The 24,891-nt window shown below is 45.6% G+C and overlaps 1 protein-coding gene across 6 annotated transcripts in view; it reads right to left on the bottom strand.

The window, feature by feature from the left end:
- MAPKAP1 (MAPK associated protein 1) overlaps positions 1-24,891 on the bottom strand; it is a 223,178-nt gene that overhangs the window by 128,250 nt on the left and 70,037 nt on the right. For all 6 annotated transcript variants that reach the window (XM_040963887.1, XM_040963890.1, XM_040963892.1 and 3 more), the window contains one exon: positions 1,558-1,730. In XM_040963887.1, coding sequence (XP_040819821.1) covers positions 1,558-1,730 — 173 coding nt within the window. The remainder of the gene's footprint in view (positions 1-1,557; positions 1,731-24,891) is intronic.

Here is a 24,891-nt window from a genome sequence, read left to right as displayed (position 1 = left end):
TCCCTGCCAATACACTTGGGAAAGAAGAAAATGGTGCAAATACTTGGGTCTGCCACTCATGTTCCAAGCTACTGGCTTCAGGCTGGCCAAGTAGCAACAACGGTTCTCATCACTTGAGGAGTAAGCCAGTGGATGGAAGGTGACCCTCCTTTCCCTCTGCTATTCTGCCTTTCAAATAAGTAAGACAAATCTTCTTAAAGGAGTCGTATCAGACAACACAGATAGTCACCAGCAGTACTGCATGTGGTTTCCTTGTTCCCAATTCATGCTGTGCTTGGAGAGAACTGCCAACTCAACTGTCCTGAACCTAGGTGGTCCCCAGGGTGGGAGGCTTTCTGCAGCGAGTGTTTTGCCCTGTATTAGGGCATCTGGATCCCACGCCCGAGCACCTGCAGAGGATGCGTGCCTCTGCTTCCTGACTCCAGCTTCCTGCCAGGGCCTACCTTGCAGACTGCGATGATAGCTGAAGCACCTGGGAGCCTGCCACCCATGAAGGAGACCTGGGAAGCAGAAACCCCACACCGGTGGGCAGCTGCAGAGTGAATCATGGCAAGGGCGCTCTTTGTTTATACTGTTTTTTTCTCTAATTAAAAAAAATGATTTTTAGAAAGGCTTGCTACTGCAACAACTTACTTAGGCAAAGTAGAAGGCAATATCAGTAACAGCTTGAAAGAATAATTTTATGTGTGAATTTAATGTACATAAAAATATTTCAACAACTCATTAGACTATGCTAGTGCTGAACCCACAAGAGGGAAGGGGAAGTCTCCATGAGGATCCATTTCCAAAACCAAAGCATCTATTACATTTTGCTGATTTCAAACCTTACTGCCAGAAAGAGCACATCAAACTAGCAGACAATGTCGGATAAGAAAGTCTAGAGAGAAGAGCTAAAGCAGCAAAACAAAGCTTAAGTTTGGACAGGTATAGATTCTGTTCCCAAGGATCACATTTTTAAAATAACTGTCTGATGATGGATAGAGCCTAGTGGTTGAAAGAAAAATTGAGCCACTGACTGATATCAAATCAAGCTAAAATTCAAAGCAAAACGACCATAGAAGCAAAAGGAAATATTACAAAAGCCTTGGCATCAGCCAGACCTGGACTCGACTCCCAGCTCGGCCATTTTCCAGTGATGACGCCTTTGGCAGGCAGTGACCCCTGCTCTGCCCTGGACTTCCTCCCTATGGGGCAGGCGCCAGAGCCTCTCAGAGCGCGGGCAGAGGCACAGAGAGCCCCATGCACAGGACATATTCAACAGATACCAGCTCCCCTGCGTTACCTGCCAGAATGCTTCTGCCAGCAGGTTTCATCAAAGGATCTGGAAATCACTAAGACCCATTTTCTCATGTCTAGAGTCAGGAATCACTTTGCTAGCAGATTCTCTGAGATAAGCCTGAGCTATGCAGGGCCACGATCTGGTGAGCACCCTGACCTGAGTCAGTGTGGCAGCCTGGCTCCCAGGCTGGCGCCTAGAAAGACTGACCCAGGCTAGAATGAAGCTTAGGTGGCTGGGAGAGAGCCAGAAAGTAGAGCAGCCAAAGGAGAAAGGATTACTTGAGCTTCGGCTCCCGTCCTTCGCTTGTGTACTGCCAGCAGATGAGCCCAATCAGGTCCTGCACTCTGGCGCTGGCCATGGTCACCACAGTCATTGGCAGCAGTCTGTCCTGGCTCGAGTGCAGGGGGAGGTAGACGTCGATCTTCTTGGTGGCTGTAGTACCGACATGACCCTGTGGACGGAGCACAATGAGAGTGAAGCACAGAGCCACCATCGCGCAGACGCAACCCTAGGTCCCCAGCCGACATGTGGTACAGGCTTCTCTCATCCTTTTCAGCATGCACCTGCGCCTGGAATGGTACCTAGGACAAAGATGGTCAAATTTCAAAGTTTTTCCTTTAATGGTCTATTACATGCAGCTCTTCCAGCAGATACAGGTCAATAAGCTCTGCAATTCAGGTGAACAAATAAAGCGAAAATGAGCAGAGTTCATAACGAGTGTTCTGAGACTTGCTTTGCTACTTCAGTGACTGCAGCCCTAAGAGTGTTCGCCTGGGGCCAGTGTCATGGCCTAACAATTTAAGTCACCGCCTGCATCCTACATGGGCACTAGTTTGAATCCCAGCTGCTCCAATTCTAATCCAGCTCCCTGCTAGTGGCCTGGAAAAAGCAATGAAAGATGGCACAGTGACTGAGTTCCTGCATCGATGTGAAAGACATGAAAGAAGCTCCTGCTTTGGCTCGTGCAGCCCTGGCCACTGTGACCATCCAATGTCATTGTGTGCACTGCCCCCACTCACTCCGCTCACAAATCCCTGCTGTTTAACTCTGAGTTTCAGTAAACAAACAAACAAATAAATCTTTAAAATACACACACACAGAGAAAAGTCATCATTCCACCTTGCCCTTCACTGTCCTTACAGACTGCCTATCTCTCCTTGGGACCTGAGATAAGAAGCCAGGGGAACGACCACACTCCAGGGCCGCATGGGCCGGTTCCACAACGCAGTCCGCTTACCTCGGCTGCTTGGTCTACCATTCCTGTCCGAGCTCTGGTGGCCGAGCAATCCCCAGGCTTCTCACAGACTGCCCTCTTCCTTCTCCGCACACCTCGCTACACTCTCGAACTTGCACTATCAAGCAGCAAATACCCATAATCCTGGGCTGCTTCACCAAAACCTTCTCTCCTTCTCTGCCTTAACTGGGATCTGTTGCTTGAGGACACTGCTGGCTCTGCTGTCTTTTCAAAGGAGGACCATTCTGTATCTTCCTAACTGGCAATCCCTCAAGGACAGGAGATGCTACTTTTGTCCTAATATTTCTAAGTGATTATTTCCCTACCATTACAGAAATTCTTCTCCTTAGAGGCCCAAACCATCCCAGCACACTGTCCTCTTCTGCTTTTCTTTTTAAGGATTTATTTTTACTTGAAAGATCTTCAGATATAGAAGGAGAGACAGAAGTTTCAGCCACTGGTTCACTCTCCAAATAACCAGCAATGGCTGGAGCTGGGTGGGTCTGACACCAGGAGCCAGGTTCTTTGAGGTTTCCCAAGTAGGTGCAGGGGTCCAAGGATGTGGACCATCTTTTATTGCTTCCCCAGGGACATCAGCAGGGAGTTGGATCAGGAATGCATCAGCATATGGGATGCCAGCACCGCACGCTGAGGCTTAACCAACCAAGCTACCACTCTGACCCCAACTCCCTTCTTCTTTTGTTTTCAAGCATTCTCTTCCTCATTGAGGGCTTGAGCAATTGGTTTTCTGTTCCCTCCACCCATCGTAACATATTCACTATACAGCAGAAACATTTCACATCAAGTTCATACTGCAACACTTATCACCCATTTCCTCCTGGTCACAATGACAGCCACTCTCATCTCAATAATTGCCACCGCATTAAACCAGCTACTTTAATCAATAATCTTAATTCTCTGCTGCCTCCTTCACCTGCCGATGCCCACCTACACCACTACTGAAAACACTGCAGTGAGGACAAATTGAACCAATGATGCTACGACAAATAGACATAAACACACACACACACACACACACACACACACACACACACACACACACACACACGAAAGAGGAAAAGGGCAGGTGTGTGTGTGGCCTGGTGTGGTAGCCTAGTGGCTAAAGTCCTCATCTTGCACACACCAGGATCCTATACGGGCACCAGTTTTAATTCCAGCTGCTCCATTTCCCACCTAGTTCCCTGCTTGTGGCCTGGGAAAGCAGTCAAGGATGGCACAAAGCCTTGGGACCCTGCAGCTGCATGGGAGACCTGGAAGAAGCTCCTGGAGCCTGGCTTCAGATTGGCGCAGCTCTGGTTGTTGCAGCCAGTTGGGGAGTGAACCAGCGGATGGAAGATATTTCTCTCTGCTTCTCCTTTTCTTTGTAAATCTGACTTCCCAATAAAAATAAAAACAAAAAGGGCCCAGCGCCATGGCCTAGCAGCTAAAGTCCTTGCCTTGAATGTGCCAGGATCCCATATGGATGCCGGTCTAATCCCGGCAGTTCCACTTCCCATCCAGCTCCCTGCTTGTGGCCTGAGAAAGCAGTAGAGGATGGTCCAAAGCTTTGGGACCCTGCACCTATGTGGGAGACCCAGAGGATGCTCCTGGCTCCTGGCTTCGGATGGGCGCAGCACCAGCCATTGTGGTCACTTGGGGAGTGAATCATCGGACGGAAGATCTTCCTCTGTCTCTCCTCTTCTCTGTATATCTGACTTTGTAATAAAAAAATAAAAACAAACAAACAAACAAATCAATCAATCTGGACCGCCACCTCACATCATACACAAGCATTGCTCCAACAGGCATCAGAGGCCAACATGTGCAACCAGAACAGTCCTCGGCAGAAAGCGCACAGCAGCGTGACGCTGGATTAGGCAATGGTTTCTTTAACATGGCATCAAACGGCACAACTAAAGACAAAATTGAGTTTTAAGAAAATTAAAAACCTTGGTTCCTCAAAACTCACTACAAATAAGGAGCCAACACCCAGAATGACAGAAAATACTTACAACTCATGTATGTGACAAGGTCTAGCAGCCAGACTACATAAAAAACTCTTACAACAATAAAAAGACAAACAATAGAATTTAAAAATTAGGCAAAGGATTTTTTTTTTATTAAAGATTTATTTATTTTTATTGGAAAGGCAGATGTACAGAGAGGAGAAGAGACAGAGAGGAAGATCTGTCCGATGGTTCACTCCCCAGGCGGCTACAACGGCCGGAGCTGAGCCATTCCTAAGCCAGGAGCCAGGAGCTTCTCTGGGTCTCCCACACAGGTGCAGGGTCCCAAAGCTTTGGGCCGTCCCAGACTGCTTTCCCAGGCCACAGGCAGGGAGCTGGATGGGAAGTGGGGCTGCCGGGATTAGAACCGGTGCCCATATGGGATCCCGGGCATGTGTAAGGCAAGGACCCTAATCAATATGCTATCGTGCTGGGCCCAGGCAAAGGATTTAAGCAGATATTTATCCAAAAATGCTACACAAACGGCCAAGAAACACATAAAAATGTTCAACATCATTCATCATAACGTAAATTGAATTGTAATGACACAATTTCATACCCAGTAAATGACTATAATTAAAAGTATACACACTGTCCCCTCCCCAGAAAGCAAGAAAATCTCCAGAAAAAAAAAATGTTTGAGAAAATGCAGAAACTGGAACCCTCCCCCTTGCCACTGTAAGTATATAATGATAGAATCACTGTGAAAAGCAACCATTGCGCACAGGTACTGCTCAGCCACGGCAGGAATGGGGCCTTCCGTGCCCACACAGGACGCACTTCCAAACCTTCGGGTCAGAAGTCAGACACAGAAGCTGGCCGCCAGGAGGAACTCACTAATGTGAGACATCCGAAACAGGCCAGGCCGAAGGGAGAACAGAGCAGTGGCTGGCGAGGTAGGAGGGTGGGGACCTGCAGCTACAGGGCTTCTGTTGGCAGAGGGTGGGTGGAAATGGTTTGCAATTAGTTAGTGATAACAGGCATATCACATTGTGAATATTCAGAATTATACACCTTAAGATGGTAAATTTAGGTAACATAAATATTAGCTCTGAAAATTACATATTTCAAAGCCATCTCACTTTTGTTCATTCCCACTGTCACTGATAGGTCTGTCCCTGGGATTGCTGTAACAATCAGCCCGCACTGCTGCCTACTCCGACTTACTCCCCGCACAGTAACAGCTAACGTCAGCATCTGCCCATCCGCGGGCTCCAGGAACACCTTCCCTGAGTGGTCCCCATGACACTCCGAATGAAACCCACACTCCTTGCGAACTGAGTGGTCCCCATGACACTCCGAATGAAACCCACACTCCTTGCAAGGTGCTGTATCTCCTTCTCACGGATCACTACGACCCCCCTGCCATGTTTCTCAGACCTTCCAGGAGGGGATCTGAACAAGGCTTGCATCTCAAGGGAACTTCAAAAAACTGTGGAAATGGAATTAGAAAATAAGGTTTGTACATGAAGAGGTCTTCTAAAAGTTCATGAAAAATGCATATTATGGGGGAAAAAAATCCAACTCCCCAGGCCATGTTTTCGACACCCACAGGCAGGTAAGACGCTGCTCGGGATGCACACCCCAACACTGCAGCACCTGGTGCAGCCCCAGTTCTGCTCCCGAGCTCAGTGCCCCGCTGAGATGGGTCTAGCACATGGGTCCCTGCCACTTTCACAGGAGACCCCGGCTGCGTTCTGTGTGCAAGCTTCACCCTGGCTTGGTCCTGGTATTGTGGACATTCAGGTGAGTGAACCAAGGGACAGGAGATGTCTTTCTGCTTTCTTTCTCTGTTTTAAAAGAAAGAAAGAAAGAAAGAAAAGAAACAAAATTGCACCAAAATTAGCCCATCTTTTCATTCCACTTTCCCATAAGCCTTTGGAAGCGACCTCAGATGTCCAGAGCTCTCTTTGGATTTCTGCATGCCTGAATCTTGATCCTCTCATGTGTGTCACGGACAGGGCATGGAGGCGCTGGGCTTCCTTTTCTCATATGAAATCTGACCAGGGTGACAGGATCTAAATCCTAGCAGGCCACCCTGAGGAGGCTCTCAGGAAGTGTCAGCGCACTCCATCTCCTCAGCCCTTCCTTGACAGACTGCTTCCTGGTCCGGGACGGAAATGAAGGGATACGGGTAACCATGTGGCTCCATCTTCCACACTCTGTAATTCTATTACTTTAGGTGGAAAATGAGGTCAGAATGAGGATAAGGAAATACATAAAGTCAGTTTCAAAGACGTAAGAGAAATTCCACTTCCCATAAAACCAGTATCTACTATTAGGTTAAACAATTTTTTTTCCCGAGTCTTATTTTTGGGTTAAAAATCAAGCAATGAAGAAGCAATTCTCCTACAAGAAGCTCTTGCCTACACACCTCCCCATGCACGCCTCTGCTTCTCAGCTTAGAAAAGGCTAACAGCAACTTTGTCAAGCAAATCAGTGGTTAAAACCAAGGCCCTGGCCATCTTTCAGGAGTGGCTCTGTGGCACTCGAGCCAGCCTCCAGTTCAGATGCTGGCCGCCACCCTGTCTGCCTTCTGCAGAGCTGGGGCCGCGGGCCAATGGGAAGACCCGGAGACAATGCGTGTGCGTGTGCTTCCTAAACGACACAGTGCTTCAGAGCTGGGCTCAGTACTCAGGAAAGGTCCAAATTTTTAACTGAGACTCATTTCTATTACTAATGCCTCTTACACGGTCACAGGAGGCCCAAAATGGATGCCATGGGAGCCCTGGTAAGGCTGATTATTTTAATAACTAGCATTTATTTTTTATAAAGATTTATTTATTTTTAGTGGAAAGGCAGATATACAGAGAGGAGAAGAGACAGAGAGAAAGATCTTCTATCTGATGATTCACTCCCCAAGTGACCACAATGGCTGGTGCTGCGCCCATCCGAAGCCAGGAGCCAGGAGCCTCCTCCGGGTCTCCCACATAGGTGCAGGGTCCCAAAGCTTTGGACCATCCTCTACTGCTTTCTCAGGCCACAAGCAGGGAGCTGGATGGGAAGTGGAACTGCCGGGATTAGACCGGCATCCATATGGGATCCCGGCACATTAAAGGCAAGGACTTTAGCTGCTAGGCTACGCTATCATGCCAAGCCCATAACTAGTTTTTATTTAGAGCTGTTAAGTGAATTTGCTGAATGTTTGCCTAAATAGTCTAAAATCTCAAAGTAATGATAAGAGACAGCATTCTATCATTAGCTTTATACAGCAGCCAAGAAAACTAAGGCTTCTAAGATAAAGTCATCCGCTCACCACTCCAAGGCCAAGGCTGAAGAACCAAGAATCAAACCTACCTCTCAGTTACTCTAAGTGTAATCTGATCCCACTCAGTGAGGCCTTGAGAATGACTCCAGCCCTCACAGTGAGGAAGAACCTGGATCTAGGAGCTGCTCAGGCAGAACTGTCAGCAGACTGCGGGCAGCACTCTGCAATGTCAGCTGGCCGCAGCGCGGTCACCCAGGGTGGGACATAATACAAACCCTTCTATCCTCTTCTCTCAAAGCAGAAGAGCAGAATACAATGGATAATTATTAAATGAAGCGCTTTTTCTTTTTAATGTTCTAATTCCAGCATGAGGCACTGATAACTAGGGGGAAGTGCCTTGCACAAACCCTGAAATTATGCATATAATTTAATAAGGAACCTCCTGAAAAAGCTCAAGGTGGCCGCAGTGCCTGTAGTAGCGGCTATCCCAGAATGCTTAGAGGGAGTCATCTACCACATAATATAAAGTAATTACCAATAAAAAAAAAGTGACTAAAGGATTAAAAGTATTCAGCACATAACAAAACAAGCAATATTCCAAAGGCCTAACATCTGACTACTAAAAAGCAACTAGAAATACATACAGGTCATACCACGCTCTTTTACTGTCTGGCAATCAATATGTTCCCCCAAAACAGAACTGGGGGTGCCTTTCTCGCTTACTCATGCATTCAACGAGCACTCACTGGAATACTGCCTTCTGCATTCAAGTCCAGTGAGACATGAAGCACACAGAACGGGGCCTGCTGGAAGCCTGCACCACCGAAGGCGGTGGGCCTTCCAGCCGACCGACCATCACCCACAGGACCAGAGCCTGCCGGAAGCCTGCACCACCAAAGGCGGTGGGCCTTCTAGCTGACTGACCCATTTCCCATGAGGAAAAAATGTTTCTCTTATTTACTTATACATCAATACACTCAAAGGTAAATAATGTGTCCCTGTGAAATGTAGAATTTTCTGTACTTTTTAAAGATTTCTTTATTTTCTTTGAAAGCCAGATCTAACATTTTCTATCATAAACATATACTTGGGTCCTTCAACAATTAAGAAAATCGAAATTTGAAGGTTTTATTTTGGTGCAAAAAAATTGAAATCAATGTATAGTTTTTTCATAATGTTTTTCATGAAAAATCTGTAGAGCCTTTCATTATCAGAAATATAGTAAATTAGTAAATATAACACACAGACAAAAAGAACAAGAGCTATGATCAGACTTAGTAGTAACAGGTAAGTGAAACACTCATTTTTAGGAATATACTATATGCCAGGTTCTGGGATGGGTTATGGAATAAATTTGTTAAAAATATAATTTAGTGGCAGTTGTTGAGGTGTAACAGGGTAAGTCACTGCCTGGGAGGGCCTAGGACTGAGGCCTGCCTCCACTTTAGATCCAGGTTCCTGCTGGTACAAATGGGAAGTAGCAGATGATGACCCAAATATTTGGGTTTCTGGCATCCTCATGGGAGATTCAGATGGAATTCCTAGCTCTTGGGTTCAGCCTGAACCACCCAAGATTGCTGTTATCATTTGATGGAGTAAACCAGAAGATGGAAGGTTTCGGGCCTGATATGGTAGCCTGGTGGCTAAATCCTTGCCTTGTACATGATGGGATCCCATATGGGCACCAGTTCATATAACAGCTGCTCCACTTCCCATCCAGCTCTCTGCTTGTGGCCTGGGAAAGCAGGAGAGGACGGCCCAAAGCCTTGGGACTCTGAACCCACATAGGAGACCTGGAAGAAGCTCCTGGCTTTGAATTGGCTTAGCTCCAACCATTGTGGCCAATTGGGAGTGAACCAGCAGATGGAAGAACTTTCTATCTGTATTTCCTTCTATATGTATATCTGCCTTTCCAACACAAAAATAAAATTAATCTTAGAAAAAGATGGAAGGTCTCTCACTTTTTCTCTACCTTTTCCTTTCTACCCTTTCATACAAATGAATAAATCCTTTATAGATGTAATTTAAAAATTGTTCTCTGATAAGCTAAGCAATTTTTATTGAGAAAAAAAAATAATCTACACCCAGCTGACAAATCCAAAGTTGGACACCACTCTGCAGAGCAGCGCCACCAGGCCCTCCAAGGCAGTGTCGGAGCCGACGGAAAGCACTGCCTATGGCGAAGCAGCAAAGCCCACCTGACGTGGCTATGGAAATGCAGCCCGAATTCCACACCCACACAGCCAATGCCGATTTTATTCTTCATCAGCTTGCCTCTCAGTTAAGGTTTTCATCTTTCCTGTCACTCAGGAGAGGAACCCTGACTCCTTTTTCTATCTTCCCTCCACACTGAAACGCCTCTGAGCAACTCGGAAATCTCCTCTCCTTTCCGGGGCTCACTGCCACTGCCTCAGCTCAAACAGTGCCATCGCTCAGTGGGCCCAATGCAGCAGTCTCCCAACTCTGTCTCTACAATTTCTCCTTCTTCTCACTAAGATGGTTTGTCTCAAGCCACAGCAGTACCAGACACTTAGAGACATGTGACAGAGCCCCTGCACTCGCATTTGGTTGCTCAGCATGGTCGTCAATACCCTGCAGACTCCAGTCCCACGATCTCATTACTGAAGCACAGGGAACAGCACTTAGGAACACTTGTACTGGCTAGGTTCACGTGTAAGTCCTCGCTCTGCCACTTCCATAGCTACTGGACTGTGGACTTTGGGCAAGTAACTTCATCTCTCAGAACCTCCATGTACTCTCATGGAAAGGCCAGGTGTCTGTAAAAGGCCTGGCACACAGTTGCTGATAAAGAAACATAGCTGCAGTGGCTAAAGTCCTCGCCTTGCAAGCACCAGGATCCCATTTAGGTGCCAGTTCATGTCCTAGCGGCCCCTCTTCCCATGCAGCTCCCTGCTTGTGCCCTGGGAAAGCAGTTAAAGGACGGCCCAAATTCTTGGGACCCTGCACCCTGTGTGGGAGACCTGGAAGAGGCTCTGGGCTTCAAATCAGCTCAGCTCTGGCTGTTGTGGCCACTTGATGAGTGAATCAGCAGACAGAAGATCTTTCTGTCTCTCCTCCTCTATGTATATCTGACTTTCCAATAAAAATAAAATATTTTAAAAAAGTAAACACAGCTCTCCTTCTGTTCTTCAATTTAAATATTTCCTCTTTCAAGAAGATGGAAGGCCACAGGCCTTCTTTCCTGTTTGTCTAGTAATGCGATGTGTACATAAATGCTTGTGCACATGTTCTTAGGGGCAGATGACTGAACCCAGCAATATGAAGGCTGAGAAAGTGTATTCCCAGGGAATGGGCACTCAGCACGGTGGGAGGACAGCACTGGGATGACGCCATCCCCCTTCCCTGTACCCAGAACGGACTCGGAGCTTGGCCTGGGGGTGGGGAGGGTTGGGGGAAGATAAGTAAATAAGTAAAATTGCTCAGATTTAAAAAATGCATTTATTTATTTTGATTCTGCCTAAAAGGCAGAGGAAAAAAGGACAGAGAGATCTTCCATTTACTGGTTCACTCCCCAAATGCTGGCAAAGAGCCTGGGGCAGGTCAAACCGAAACCAGGTCTGGCCTCCCAAGTGGTTGGCAAGGACCCAAGTACCCGAGCCACCACCAAGCTGCCTTCCCAGACACTCCGCCACAGAGCACAAAGAGGGGCACCCCAAGGAGCATCTCAACCACTGTAGCAAATGCCCAACTCTCAAAATAATCTGGAATTAACATCCACATGAAGCAAGCTAGCTGAATTAAGTCTAATGGGTATAAGATTCAGTTAGTAGTGTTATTTAACATAAGGTTCGCCATAATAAATTGAGTATCAGATCTCAAAACTGTTGCTACATGTTCAATTTCTCTGCCAAGGGAAACAAAGAGACAGGACAGACAGCTTGGCTTCAGCAATTAAAGAGACAAAAAGCAGGCAACATTATTCCATTAGTCACAACTGCACAAGCAGATCATTATATACAATTTTAATGCAGAAATAAATATATCAGTGTATCCAGACAATGTAATGATGCAAATTGATAAAAAGATTATTTGTAGCCTTCAGAAGGTGAAACTCTTAGAGGAATGGCTGCAGCTCCATGCCCCCACATTTTTAACACGGTTCCAACAATTCTGTATCCTAAATGCCCTGTCTCTAGCACCCCACACAGACTTGATGCAAAAGTCTCAAATTATACTCTGATGCCAACTAATGACCTATACTTATCAGAGATAATTATTTAAAACAAAATCTGGTCTAAATCTCGTATAGGCCAGGTTTTAAAGCCTAGAGACATATTAAACAAACAAGCAAAAAACATAAAGCCTATGAGAGGCTTTATAAAGCATCTATAAAAGGGAGAAAAAAAACCCAAACACCAGAACCAATATTTTGATTTCAATAAAATGTTGATTTTATGAGCTCACAAAAAGGACTCACTTTTTTACCTTCAAAATGACAGCACTGAATTTATGAATAGATTTTATATAAGGATCTATGACAGACTCCCTCAGTGCCAGGGGCTTGGCTCTGTAATACTATCTTAACCCCCCACCGATCTGGAATGCTTGAAGGCTTTAGATTAACATTCCCCTGATCTGGCACCTGTAGTCAAGTTAATTTGTCAAAAACATTTCTACAGTTTGTCACTGGACACTATTTCCTGACAAGTTAAGTTTAAAATAAAATTGACAAAATCTCATTAATTTCCCCTGATCACCAACCTTGGTTCCATTAAGCTTTTATTATTGAGAACATGAACTGTCACACTTTCTTTAACAAGGTCAAAATTTGATCTAGTTGCCTCCAGGATCCCAGCTACGTTAACAGAGGCTGTACAGAGAGTAAGGTTTGTGGTTAACAGCACGAGTGACCTAAATCCAGCTCCTAGCAATGCCACTCACTCACACACTCTAAGTTCACTGGCTCACTCTTTCCTCAAATGCCTCCTAGTATTGCCTGAGTTGAGACAATTCAAGGAGACAATACTTGTAAAGAATTTATCAGCATGCCCCATCCACAGTAAAAAGAAACATTAGCTGTCTGTTACTTCTTGCCCTTACTTCTACTTTTACACACTTAATTTTTATTTATTTATTTTTATTTATTTCAAAACGAGAGAGAGAGAGAGAGAGAGACTGATTCTCCATCCACAGCTTACTCCCCGGCACTGGGCCAGGCCAAAGCAGCAGCAGATGATCTCCATTCAGATCCCTGCATGGCTGCCGGTGGCCCAAGCACTAGTGTATCTTCCACTGCTCCAGTTGGGAAGTGCAGCAGCCAGGACACAAACAGATGCCCAAATGGGATATTGGTGTTGCTGGTAGTAGCTTTACCTGCTATGCCACCAACCCAGGCTCCTCATCTACAGACTATTAAAAATTCGTCACTGAAGTACAATCTCCAAAGGTTTTTACACAATGATTTTAGCTCTAACTCTCAGAAAATCTGAACAAACCCACCCCTGCTTCCACAGATACACTCTCATATACCCAAGACCTCAAACAGAAACTGAGTTACCAAGCATCCTGGGACAAGCGAGAAGGCCCTCACTCCAGCACTGCACAGGAAACACCTCTCCCCTTGGCTCTTCTAGCTTAGTGACTGCTGTGACTTGCTCTTCTATAATATGTATGGCAAACGCAAGCTTACAGTCCTGGACTCAGAACAAGAAAGGGGCTGTTTCTTTTCAAGAGAACTTTCCTCTGTTTAAAATAAATCCTTATTTTGATGATCTGACACCTGCCCCCCTTCCAAAAAAAAAAAAAAAAAAACAAAAAAACACCTGGCAATCAAAGAGTAGTCAAATGAAATCTGAGCAACAGCTCCAAATAATTCTCTTATTTCAAGATATCAATAGTTCAACAACCATTCTAAGAGATGACAATTTACGCCCAGGATGAGGGCCTGCCCCTGTTGTATCAGGAACAATGGCCACTCAGTCTTCAATTTGGAAAGCAATCCCTGATGCTGCCTATTCTCAAACACACCTTCTGTTTGCCCAATGAGCAGGATGGGTGGGGATTCTGACCCTCCTGTTCTGGGGCTGTGCGACCTTGGGAAAGTCCTCTGTACATCCAACTCCACCGCCAGAAAGCAAGAGTTAGGGCCACACTTCAGAGTAAGAACAGGGAAGAGAGAGTAGAAACAAATCCTGCTGAAATGCTCTGTGGCCTGCTGACAGACACATGTCACTTTCTTTTGTTATCTGAAGGCTTGTTCGCTTGTTTGGAAACAGAACAGACAGGTAAACACAAAGCTGAAGGGCAGACTGAAGGCAAAGGTCTTGGTCTTTAGCAGGCTGAGAGCAGAGAGCCGACCAGTCTTGAACCAGCCTGTGCTAACAGGCTGGGAGGTGTAAGTCTGGCCAGGAAGCATCCTTTTTGAATTTTCACAGCCATTGTGGGATTCTTCAGATCATAAATGTTACATGGCACTGTGCATTTAACTGTACATACAATGGCTTCTATAATGGTGGTAAAATCAGGGAAAGAGAATTTGCATGAACTAAGCCCATTGCCTAGCATAAGTTTAGGGACCTCTTCATTATTAAATCATTTATATAATAAAATCAATATGCTTTAAACATAAAAATAGGTTTTTTTAAAAACCATAACGAAGAGTTACACGTTCTAAAATCTATCAATTATCATAATATGATCAGTCTTTTTTAAGATTTAGTATCAACTTTTAAAATGAAAACTCAATGAAGAATGTTATTTGGCTCCATTACTAGATGATGTATCTCTAGGAAAGGTTACAGTACAGCCATTATCGTCCTCCTAAATTATACGGGAAATTTGGTACCAACCTCCAAATACCCCAAGGACAATTTAATTCCAGGGATAGTGAAGTATTTTGAGAATGGAAAATTGTATAAAAATTAAAGGAAATAATTCAAGCATATATATCATATCTGTTTCTTGCAAATTTTCAGTTGATCAAATAATTCAGAACTTTTAAATGTCAATACGTACCTTAAAAATTACATTTCCTTGGTATTGGATTTGTAGTAAAGATAAAACTGCTACTTGGCAGGGCTGGCACTATTAACACAGCAGTTTTAGCCGCTTCCCGCAGTGCCAGCATCCCAGAGAGGAGCTGGTTCAACCCCTGCCTGCTCCACTTCAAACCCAGCTCCCTGCTAATATGCCTGGGAAAGCAGAAAATGGCCCAAGTTCTTGGATGCCTGCATCCCTGGGGGAGACCTGGAAGAAACTCCCGTCTCCTGGCTTTGGCCTGGCTCAGCCCCAGCTCCTATGATCATTTGGGGAGTAAACCAGCAGGAGGAAGACTGTCTCCTTTCTCTTTAACTCTGCCTTTCAAATAAGAAAAATAATAAATTAAATAAATCTCCTTTAAAAATAAAACAAAACAAAAAACCTGTTTACTAGACTCCTAAATCCCGCATCAGGTATCTGGAATAAAGTCCAGCACATATACATACCATCCCTTTCTTTAAGATTAAAAAAAAAAATTTGTTTTTACTTGAAGGAAGAATTTTTTTTTTTTTTAAAGATTTATTTTTATTATTTTTTCATTGGAAAGGCGGATATACAGAGAGGAGAGACAGAGAGGAAGATCTTCCGTCCGATGATTCACTCCCCAAGTGAGCGCAACGGGCCGATACTATGCCGATCCGAAGCCAGGAGCCTCTTCCGGGTCTCCCACGCGGGTGCTGGGTCCCAAAGCTTTGGGCTGTCCTCGACTGCTTTCCCAGGCCACAGGCAGGGAGCTGGAAGGGAAGCGGGGCTGCCGGGATTAGAACCGGCGCCCATATGGGATCCCGGGCGTGCAAGGCGAGGACTTAACCACTTGCGCCACCGCGCCGGGCCCAAGGCAGAATTTTTAAAAGGGGGGAGTGCAGCAAGCAAACTAACCTGCCCTGCTTCCTGTGCATATTAGCAGGGAGCTAGATGGGAAAGGGAGCAGCTGCTCAGAAGCAAAGTGCTCACATGGGATGCTGGTGCCACAGACAGCAGTTTAATCTAGTATGCCACAGCACTGGGCACCCTTGCATGCACTTTTAACCCAACTTCCTGCTGCTGTACACCCAGGGAGTAGCAATAATGGCTCAAGTACTTGGGTTCCTGACACCTCTGTAAGAGGTTGGAGAGAGCTCCTAGCTCCTGGCTTTGGCCAGGCTTGGTCCTGCTATTGTGTGGGCATGTAGCAAGTGAACCAGCTAATGCAATTACCCTGCTCCGTATCTGTTCCCCAGCCTTTCCAGCAAACATAATAAACATTCAAAAAGCATATTGTTTACTTAATTTTGAAATTTCTTTTTTTAATTGTAAAGGTAGATATACAGAGAGAAAGAGATACAGAAAAAAATCTTTTGTTCACTGGTTCACTCCCCAAGTGGCTACAATGGCTGGAGCTGAGTTGATCTGAAGTTAGGAGCCAGGAACCTCTTTCTGAGTCTCCCATGTGGGTGCAGTAGGTCCAAAGGCTTTGGGCCGTCCTCAACTGCCTTCCCAAGCCACAAGCAGGGAGCTGGATGGGAAGTAGAACAGCCGGGATTAGAACTGGCACCCATATGGGATCCCAACATATGCAAGGCAAGGGCTTTAGCCATTAAACTACCATGCCGGGCCCAATTTTGAAGTTTATAAAACATAGAAGTTTTTATATAGTGGAAAGTTTATCACTTTAAGACTCAATGTTCCTTAATGATACAATTCAAAAATTTCACTGAATCATTATTAAGTAAGTCATAAAAACCTCTTAAAATTAATCTTTCATATACATCCAGCTTATCCAAAGTTAGAATTTAATTAGATGGCCCTAGCATAAATGGGCTTACTACTTTATTTGCTCAATCAGTGTATGTCTCTTCAGTAATTATAATTAATTCAAGTCCCTGACGCACCTCCTAGCAAACAATGTAAAAACATCAAGTAAAATGGAAATAAATAGCTTATATTTCTCCAATTATGACATTCACTTTCATCTACAAAATGTGCATGTGAGGTAAGTGGGATACGTGTCATTCTGTATAGGAGAAGGCTACACAAAGAAACCATACTCAGTGACAAAGATGCTCACGCATAGCAGAAAGTCCACTGTGTGTTTTCACATTATGAAAAACTGCAAATGCAAAGAGCCAATTCAAAGCCCACATAGCACAATGAGTGGGTGCACATTGTAATATAAATAGCAGCAAGCAAAAGAAGGTCTAAATTATTATTTTCTAGAAAAGCACTTTGCATTGCAAAGAGTCAACTGTAACTATAGACAAAATTCACAAGTGAGAAGCAGTCCAGAAAGTCTGTCAGGCCCTCGTCCCACATGTCTCCAGACAGAATCAAGAGAAAAGTAGCAAGTGGCAGAAAACGGAGAGGACAGCAGGACCGTGGGATAATAACAACTGTCAGTACTGGGTACTCTGAGAAATAATGAGCTCTCCGCCTGTCACACTGCTCAGCTGGGTAATCAGCACGGCCGCACAGAGGAAAAGCAGCCAGCCACACTGCTCATCGCCTGGGTGCCAACGGAGACCCTGGCACTCCCATCTCCACCCTCTGCACTTGCCAGGCCCAGGCCACGGGCACTGGCTGCTGGGTGCTGTGCACCCTGCAGGACTCAAACACTTCTCACTCATTGCCGCTTTGAATATGCCCACTAGTGCTCTGAGGATCATCCAGTCCTTCTGAGAACCAAGGAATGAGCAGTTCATTAAACAGGCTGCTCCAGATACCTTGGTAAGTAAGTGGGTCAGACTAGATCTGGGACTGTTCAGCTCTACATCTCTCCACCTTTTCGGGCCTGAAGGACTCTTGCATGGGTCTCGGCATGCTGCCAAGGCCACAAAGGCTACTGGTTGTCTGCAGCCACAGCTTCAGCACAGGCTCCCAGCTGGCTGCTGGACTGCAAACGTCCTCAGCTATGACCCACAGGGCAGGTCTGAGCTGCTCCTCTGTGGCTGGCCCCACTGCACCTGCAGTTCTACAGTGACACTTCGACCAGAGTTGGGGACAGCAATCAGCCTGGGGGGGTCATTTCCTCTGGGTACAGGCGCAGACTGGTCCAGGTTCCTTTGCTGTTTAGCATACTGAGGAGTCTGATAAACCTGACTGTGGTTTATTTATTTATTTACTTATTTTAAGACCAATCTATTTGAAAGAGCATATGACCGGGACAGCAGTAAAGGAAAGGAAAAGACAGGAAGAGGAAGAGGACCCAGAAGCTCCATCTGGGTCTACCCTGTGGATGGCAGAAACCATCTTTCCACATGCATGGGTAGGAAACTGGATCCAGAGCAGCCAGGACGCGAAGCTGGGATGCTGGCATGGCTGCCAGCAGCTTAACCACTGCAACATGCCACACTGGCCACTAGTGTGAAAGGTAAGAACCCGAGGAAATACCAGCTCCTCAAAGAGTAGTGGAACCCTAGGATTACCAGCTCCTCAAAGAGTAGGTGGAAGCCTAGGATTCTGCTTTCTAAAAGCGGTGCTCAGAGTCCTGACTTGGCAGCAGACTACACTCTTACTCCTAGATAGAAGCTCACTGCTAACTGTGAGGTTTACGTTTCTGAAATCCGGTTACCCAGGTGGCAGTACCCAAAAGTGTTTTGATAATGACAAAGGAAGAAGACAACGACATGCTCCTTGGAGGGCTGGGTGAGCAGCATGCATGGGGCTCCAGCACACAAAGGGCTGGAGGAGACAAAGGTCCACCCGGGGTTGTGATTCTCTGTGGAAATGGCAGAAACTGACAAGTCACTCCGGGATGTCTCCTCAGCCCCCAGGCGTTAGTCAGCCTGTGTTCATCCCAAGCCTCAGTCAGTCCAATCTCCTCCGAGGGCCTAACTCAACCAGATACAGGGAAAGTCGGGGATTTTATCTTATTAAAATAGATATGGCTAATTTGTCTTTTCAAATTCATTTTAAATTAAATTGGATTTCCTCGGAAGGCTGCTAGGTCAGTTCCCCCGCTGCGAAGGCAGGACAAAGGTTAATTGCACGCCCTTTCCTGGCTCCTCTGCTCTCCTGGGCAGGCTCAGATAACCTGCCCCAGAGGTGGGGAAGGCTTTGGTTTATTGGGCAATAATGTTGCCATTAGAACCATTATACCAGAGAACATTTTATTTCTTTTAACTAAATAACCAGATCCGATTGCAATCACAAGAAAGAAACGGTAATGATGCTACCAACTGACGGTCAGTATTCCTAGAACACAAAATCTGAAGATTAAGAACTAAACCATTTGATTCCCTTAAAGACCTACAGATGCAAAAGTACACACTCTCCTGCAGCAAACTGCTCTCCGTTCCAATGCAAAATTCCATTAACATTTTCACTTAATTTATCTCATTTAGACTGTCTTTGTTCATGAAAATTTAACCCAGTAATTCCCTGTTATACAAAGCATAACAAAGTATGAATATTTAAATACAATGTAAATAAAACACTTTATCAATTACATTTTTGTATTCTAAATTAGTGACTTCACTTAGCATGTCTGCCTTGCACAGCACCACACTATTTTTCAATTAAAGGCCCAGATGTTTCAAAGGCTCCAGTAGGCAACGGCAGTATGAGAAATGCTTTAGCTGCACTGCGATCATGAGCCGCACATCAGCTCCAGGCTGCATTAACCCCCTCATGTTTTATTCCTGCCCCGCTTCTAACAGAGCAGGTCATTACACCACTCAGCAGAGAAACAACCCAAAGAGCTGGATGGTTTCCTTACAAGCACCCACTTGAGCAAAACATTTTCATAGTTGATCTTTAAGTTTCCTGGAAATATTTTTGTTACAAAGTTAAACTTGCTTAGCAGAAATGCTGATCAATGATCAATTCACTAATGTTAAGAGTGAACCACAGCATAGGCCTGTTAAATTTAGCTTTGAATTCAGCTATTAAAAGTACAAGCTGCACTATACACAGAGTTGCTTGTATACTGAAAACCAACTAACAAGTTTGTGTGTGTTTAAAAAAAACCTGCCATTTGTTACAACCTAAGCTAATTTTTTCTTATTTTTAATGCCAGTGTTATCTTTTACTCTAACCAACTAGAAATGACAATTCACCGGAGTGGAAGCTGAACCAAGTACAGCAATTATTGCTGTTTCCATTCAACAGAAAAATAACAGCCAGAGCAGAACACAAGGCAACAAAGTGCCACTGCACTCAGTACTGTGTTAATTAAATGCCTCTCTTATCCACAAACAGGAAAGAATAACCTAGGTGGAAAGACACACTGCTCAGCTTGGTAAACACAGTATAATTCAAGGGGAAATTATAGTTTCTCATCAACAGATAACAAAATTAACTTTAATGATAATTTCTAAGTTTTTCTATGGAAGATTCCATGAGGAGCTGTCCTAATGAAGACACTGTCCAAGAGACCAATGCCTTTACAGATAAGAAACTGTCACTCAGGTCAGAGCCTGGCAGGTGACACCAGAACATGAGAAAGCAGACAGCTTCCGCTCTTTCCTCAAGGAACCTGAGGTGGAACATTTTTAATACATCACCATGTCACTTTTTAATGTGTCCCAATCTATTAACCACATGGCAAACTAACAGGGATTTTTAAAATATGAGCTTTATGGCTTTGTGCTGGTGATTAATTAAATAAATAGCCACCGTTTCACAAATCATCCCTCTAATTAGTCTACAAGAGACACTTCGCAGTCACCAGGCCCAGTGCCATCTGAAGCTCACAGAAGGGCCTGGAGCCCTGTCTGCTCAGCTGGCAGGCCCCACGCCACCCAGAGGCAGAGGTGCGGCTCCCCGGGGGCTGCAGTCAGCTGGAACTTGGCTCCAGCTGCTCAGAAAAGATTCTCCTCAATGATTCTCCCGCACCCTAAAGGAAACAATGGAATACAAGAGAACCGAGCTCAGCCTCCACTGCGCACAAAGACAGCTCACCAACACTTTGTGGGGCGAATAAGACAGTTACTTGTTTCGGGGTTCTTCGTGTCCTCCTGCCACTATGGCAGAGGACTAGGGTTTTCTTTTTCACTTTTCCTTCTGCCACTATGGCAGGGGGTAAGGGTTCTTTCTATCTCAGAGCCCCCTCCTGTCACTAGGACGGGAGCCTCTCTTCTCAACTTTTCTAATAAATCTTGCTTTATAACTAAAAAAAAAAACGTTACTTGTTTCAGGAATAGGTAGGGTGCTGGGATAAATAGGCTTTCTTTAGAATTCAAAACATGTTATGTGATTTTCCTAAATCTAGACATTAAGCAATAGCTGCCAGTTTTGAATATTTAAAAGGTGCTATTCAACAACCGAGAGGGTCACTCTTTCTAGACACTGACAGGAATTTAATCTAACTTATTCTTGCAGCGTATTTTAAAAGATGATAATTTAAAAGAAAATTTCAGTGCAGGGAAAGGGGTGGAGTAAATATCTCAGGAACCCAATTTCCTTCGGAAATATATTAAGTGATTTCTTAATCTTTTAAACTTCATTAAAGGGGGAGGAAGAGAGGACAAAAAGAAAGGAAAAGGGAAAATTCAGTAGGGAGACCAGCAAACATGCCGTTGCTGACTGGCCTCAAGGATGCAGGGGTCCTGGGCAAGGGATCAGTGGCAGGTTTCTCTCCTGTTACAGGGTTTTAGTCCCTGTTCCCAGACACAATCCTAGCACCCCCAATCCGGAGGCCATCGAACAGCCGGCAGCTAATGAGAATGGGTCTGATGGCGCTCCCGACAGGGCCTTTCTCAGCGACCCAGGGCAACGTCTCCAGCACTGCAGGTGCTATGTCCAAAGAGAAGAAGGAGAGACAACGCCAGCCCTCTGCTGCAGCTCTGAAGAAAAGCTGTGTCACCCGATACCAACAGGCCACAGCGCACTTTGCCTAACATTCACCTTGACGGGGAGTGGAGCCAGTGTTTCAGACTGGCCACACTACTGCAATTGGAAAGAAAACGAGTGTGCTCTGGACTCACCAGATAGAGGCCAGAAGTGGAGCTTCACTCCTTACTGTGTGACCCTCAGGCAAGGTTGTTCATCTGTCTACAGTAAAGTATCCTCGAGCCCAAGGGGGTCAGTACCAACATCATGTGTGGCCAGCAGGCAGTCGGGTGGGTTAAGCCACTACCTGCAGTGTCCACATCTCGCATGCAAGCACCAGTTCTGGTCAGAGTTATTCTTCCAACCCAGCTCCCTTCTAACACGGCTGGGAAGGCAGCACAAGTGTTTGGGCCCCTGCCACATTCGTGGGACATCAGGAAGGACATATCAATAGAATGCTCCAGAAAAGATAAAGTTTCACACTTAGGGAAGCTGGGATACCAGGCTGTGGCTAACTCCAGAGGTCTTAGCCATCACAAAACCACCTTCCCATGATGGTACAGCTGCTCAGTCACCCTTTGCTATCAAAGGACTGGCTCCATGACGCACAGGCAGCAAAATACATGGATTCTCAAGGATCTCCCCCACTCCACTGGACCCACCTGCACGGTGGGTGCTGGGTCTGTGAGCGCCAGGGCGGGCGTGGGGGCTGGTGGTGGGGAAGGGTCTGGCTTGGCCCAGGTTGCCTGGCTCAGATCCATTATTATTATCATTTTATGATACAGTTCCATAGGTTCCTGGTATTTCCCTTATCCCAGCCCCAATTCCCACCACCCCCCGCCTAGTTCCTCTATATCATTACTAAAGTATAGTTCTTCATACACAGTCATAAGTCCATCATTGCGGGCATGGACAACGGCACAGAGTCCAGCATCCTATTGTGAAGATATAGTAAACACTTTCCATCTTTGTCTGGAAATAGAAATGCATACTGCATTGTATCCTCACATCTGGATGTTAGTCTCCATTTTACAGCTACTGTACATCCCCTCAAATGAAAAGTCATAATACAAAATCAACAATAGAAAGAAAAATAGAAATTTACAATGTCATGAAGTTAAATAACATGTTACTAGATATGACAGGCTCCATTACACAGGTACTATACATCTCCTTAAATGAAGAGTCACAAAACAAAATCAACATCAGGAAGAAAAAAGAAATTAACAAGAAGTTAAATAACATGCTAATAAATGACTAACATGTAGCTGAAGAAATGAAAAGCAAGAACCTTCTTGAACAAAATGATGCTACTCTATGATCTATGAGTCATTGAATGATTTAATCAGAAGAAAGTGTTTTGAAGAGATGAAACTGAAAACATCAAATCCCATTCAATATAGTTTCCGCTGATTTTTGTTGAAGTGTGGCTCTTCTAGACAACAAATAGATGAGTTTTGTTTTTTAATACAGTCTACTAATCTATGCCCTTTATTTCCAACAAAAATAAATACATCTTAAAAAAAAAACTATTTATTTGATGGGCCTGGCACAGTAGCCTAGTGGCTAAAGTCCTTATCTTACATGCGTCGGGATTCCATACGGGTGCCGGCTCTCATCCTGGCGGCCTGGGAAAGCAGTGGAGGACAGTCCAAAGCTTTGGGATCCTGCAACTGTGTGGGAGACCCAAGGGAGGCTCCTGGCTCCTGGTTGTGGATTGGCTCAGTTCTGACTGTTGTGGCCACTTGGAGAGTGAACCAGCTGACCTTGGAGATCTTTCTCTCTGTGTCTCCCTTTCTGTGTAAATCTGCCTTCCCCCCCAAAAAAAACCCCATTTTTTAAAAGTATTTATTTGAAAATCAGACTGACAAAGTAGTTCACTCTTCAAATGGCTGCTCAGCCAGGGGTGGGCCAGGCTGAGGCTAGAAGCCTCATCTGCATCTTCCACACGGATGCTAGGGCCCAAACACTTGGGCTATTTTCTACTGTTTTCGCAAGCCACACGCAGAGTGATGGATTTAAAGTGGAACAGCTGGAACTTGAACTGGTACAAATTCAAGACACTGACGATTCAGTGGCTTTACCCACTATGCCACAACATTGATCCTTCATACTTGATAAATTTGCATATATGTGCCCATATAGTCTTCCCTACTTTTTGGAAAAGGAGACAGAGAAAGAGGAGGAATGTCTTATCTGCTCATTTACTCCACAAATGCCCACACAAAAACCAAGCTGGGCCAGGCTGGAGCTAGCAACTGGGAACTGTGTGCGAGTCCAGCTGTCCAGGAGGGTGGTAGGGACCCACTGCTTCCCAGCTCTCCATCAGCAGAAAGCTCGACTGGGAGGAGAGCCATGTCTGGCAACCCAGGCACTCAGACACAAGATGCAAGCCTCTATGGCCAACTGCCGGTCCCTCTCCCATACTTAAAGTGGCCTCCTGATTACTTACGATATCTGGTAAAATGTAAGTGCGATGTCTTGTTTAAGAAATAACAAGAAAAGTGTCTGTACCTTTTTAGTTCAGATATAATTTGTTTCTGTGCTATTTCCGATCTGCAGTTGGTGAGTTCAAGATATAGAACCCACAGACAACAGGGCTGACTTTGCTTTCAACAAAGCTGCATGAGGACCCTAACAGAAAACTGACACGTCAACTTCTGCATCCTCCCTAGGACAGGCAGAGGGCAGGCCCCCGGGAGGGGAACCAAGCCGTACCTTAGGACAGGCAGAGGGGGAGCCCAGCCGCACCCCAGGACAGGCAGAGGGGGAGCCCAGCCGCACCCCAGGACAGGCAGAGGGGGAGCCCAGCCGCACCCCAGGACAGGCAGAGGGGGAGCCCAGCCGCACCCCAGGACAGGCAGAGGGGGAGCCCAGCCGCACCCCAGGGACTGGGGCAAATACACAGCTGAAGGGCTGTGGTCATGGCAGCTTGCTAGATACTACTCCCACAGCACAGTGTTCTTTAAAAATACAAAACCACACACACTTCAAAGTTTCTGACAGCCACCGTGTTCCCATCATGGGACAGCCAAGACTTCTTGCTATGTGACAAAGGCTGCAAAGCTTTCTCTTTCTCCATCTGTTTCTGCTTATACCTCTTCTGTCCGGAATGCTTTGACGTAAATAGTGAGCAAGTCGTCACGGAAGGCAGATGCTACAAATCCACTCCCTTTAAATGGAAAACTCAAATTAAGGCAACCCTCAAACTCCTTCTTTCAATGCCAGAATTCTCAAAGCAATCATATTTGCACTTCAGGTTTCTTGGGGCTGCATCTGTGGCACCCAAAAGAACTGACACGGAGACGCTGTTTGTGTGGAGTCAGGAGAGGGGAGCCCCATCCGCACCTGCAGACCATTACTCCCGCCTCCAGAAGGCAGCACGTCGTCCCAGCAGCCCTGCTTCCGGGCCTTCCTT

Source organism: Ochotona curzoniae, unplaced genomic scaffold (assembly GCF_017591425.1).
Source record: "Ochotona curzoniae isolate NIBS_2020 unplaced genomic scaffold, NIBS_Ocur_1.0 scaffold_3208, whole genome shotgun sequence".
In the NCBI taxonomy this organism is placed as follows: domain Eukaryota; kingdom Metazoa; phylum Chordata; class Mammalia; order Lagomorpha; family Ochotonidae; genus Ochotona; species Ochotona curzoniae.
This window is presented reverse-complemented; position numbering and strand designations above follow the sequence as displayed.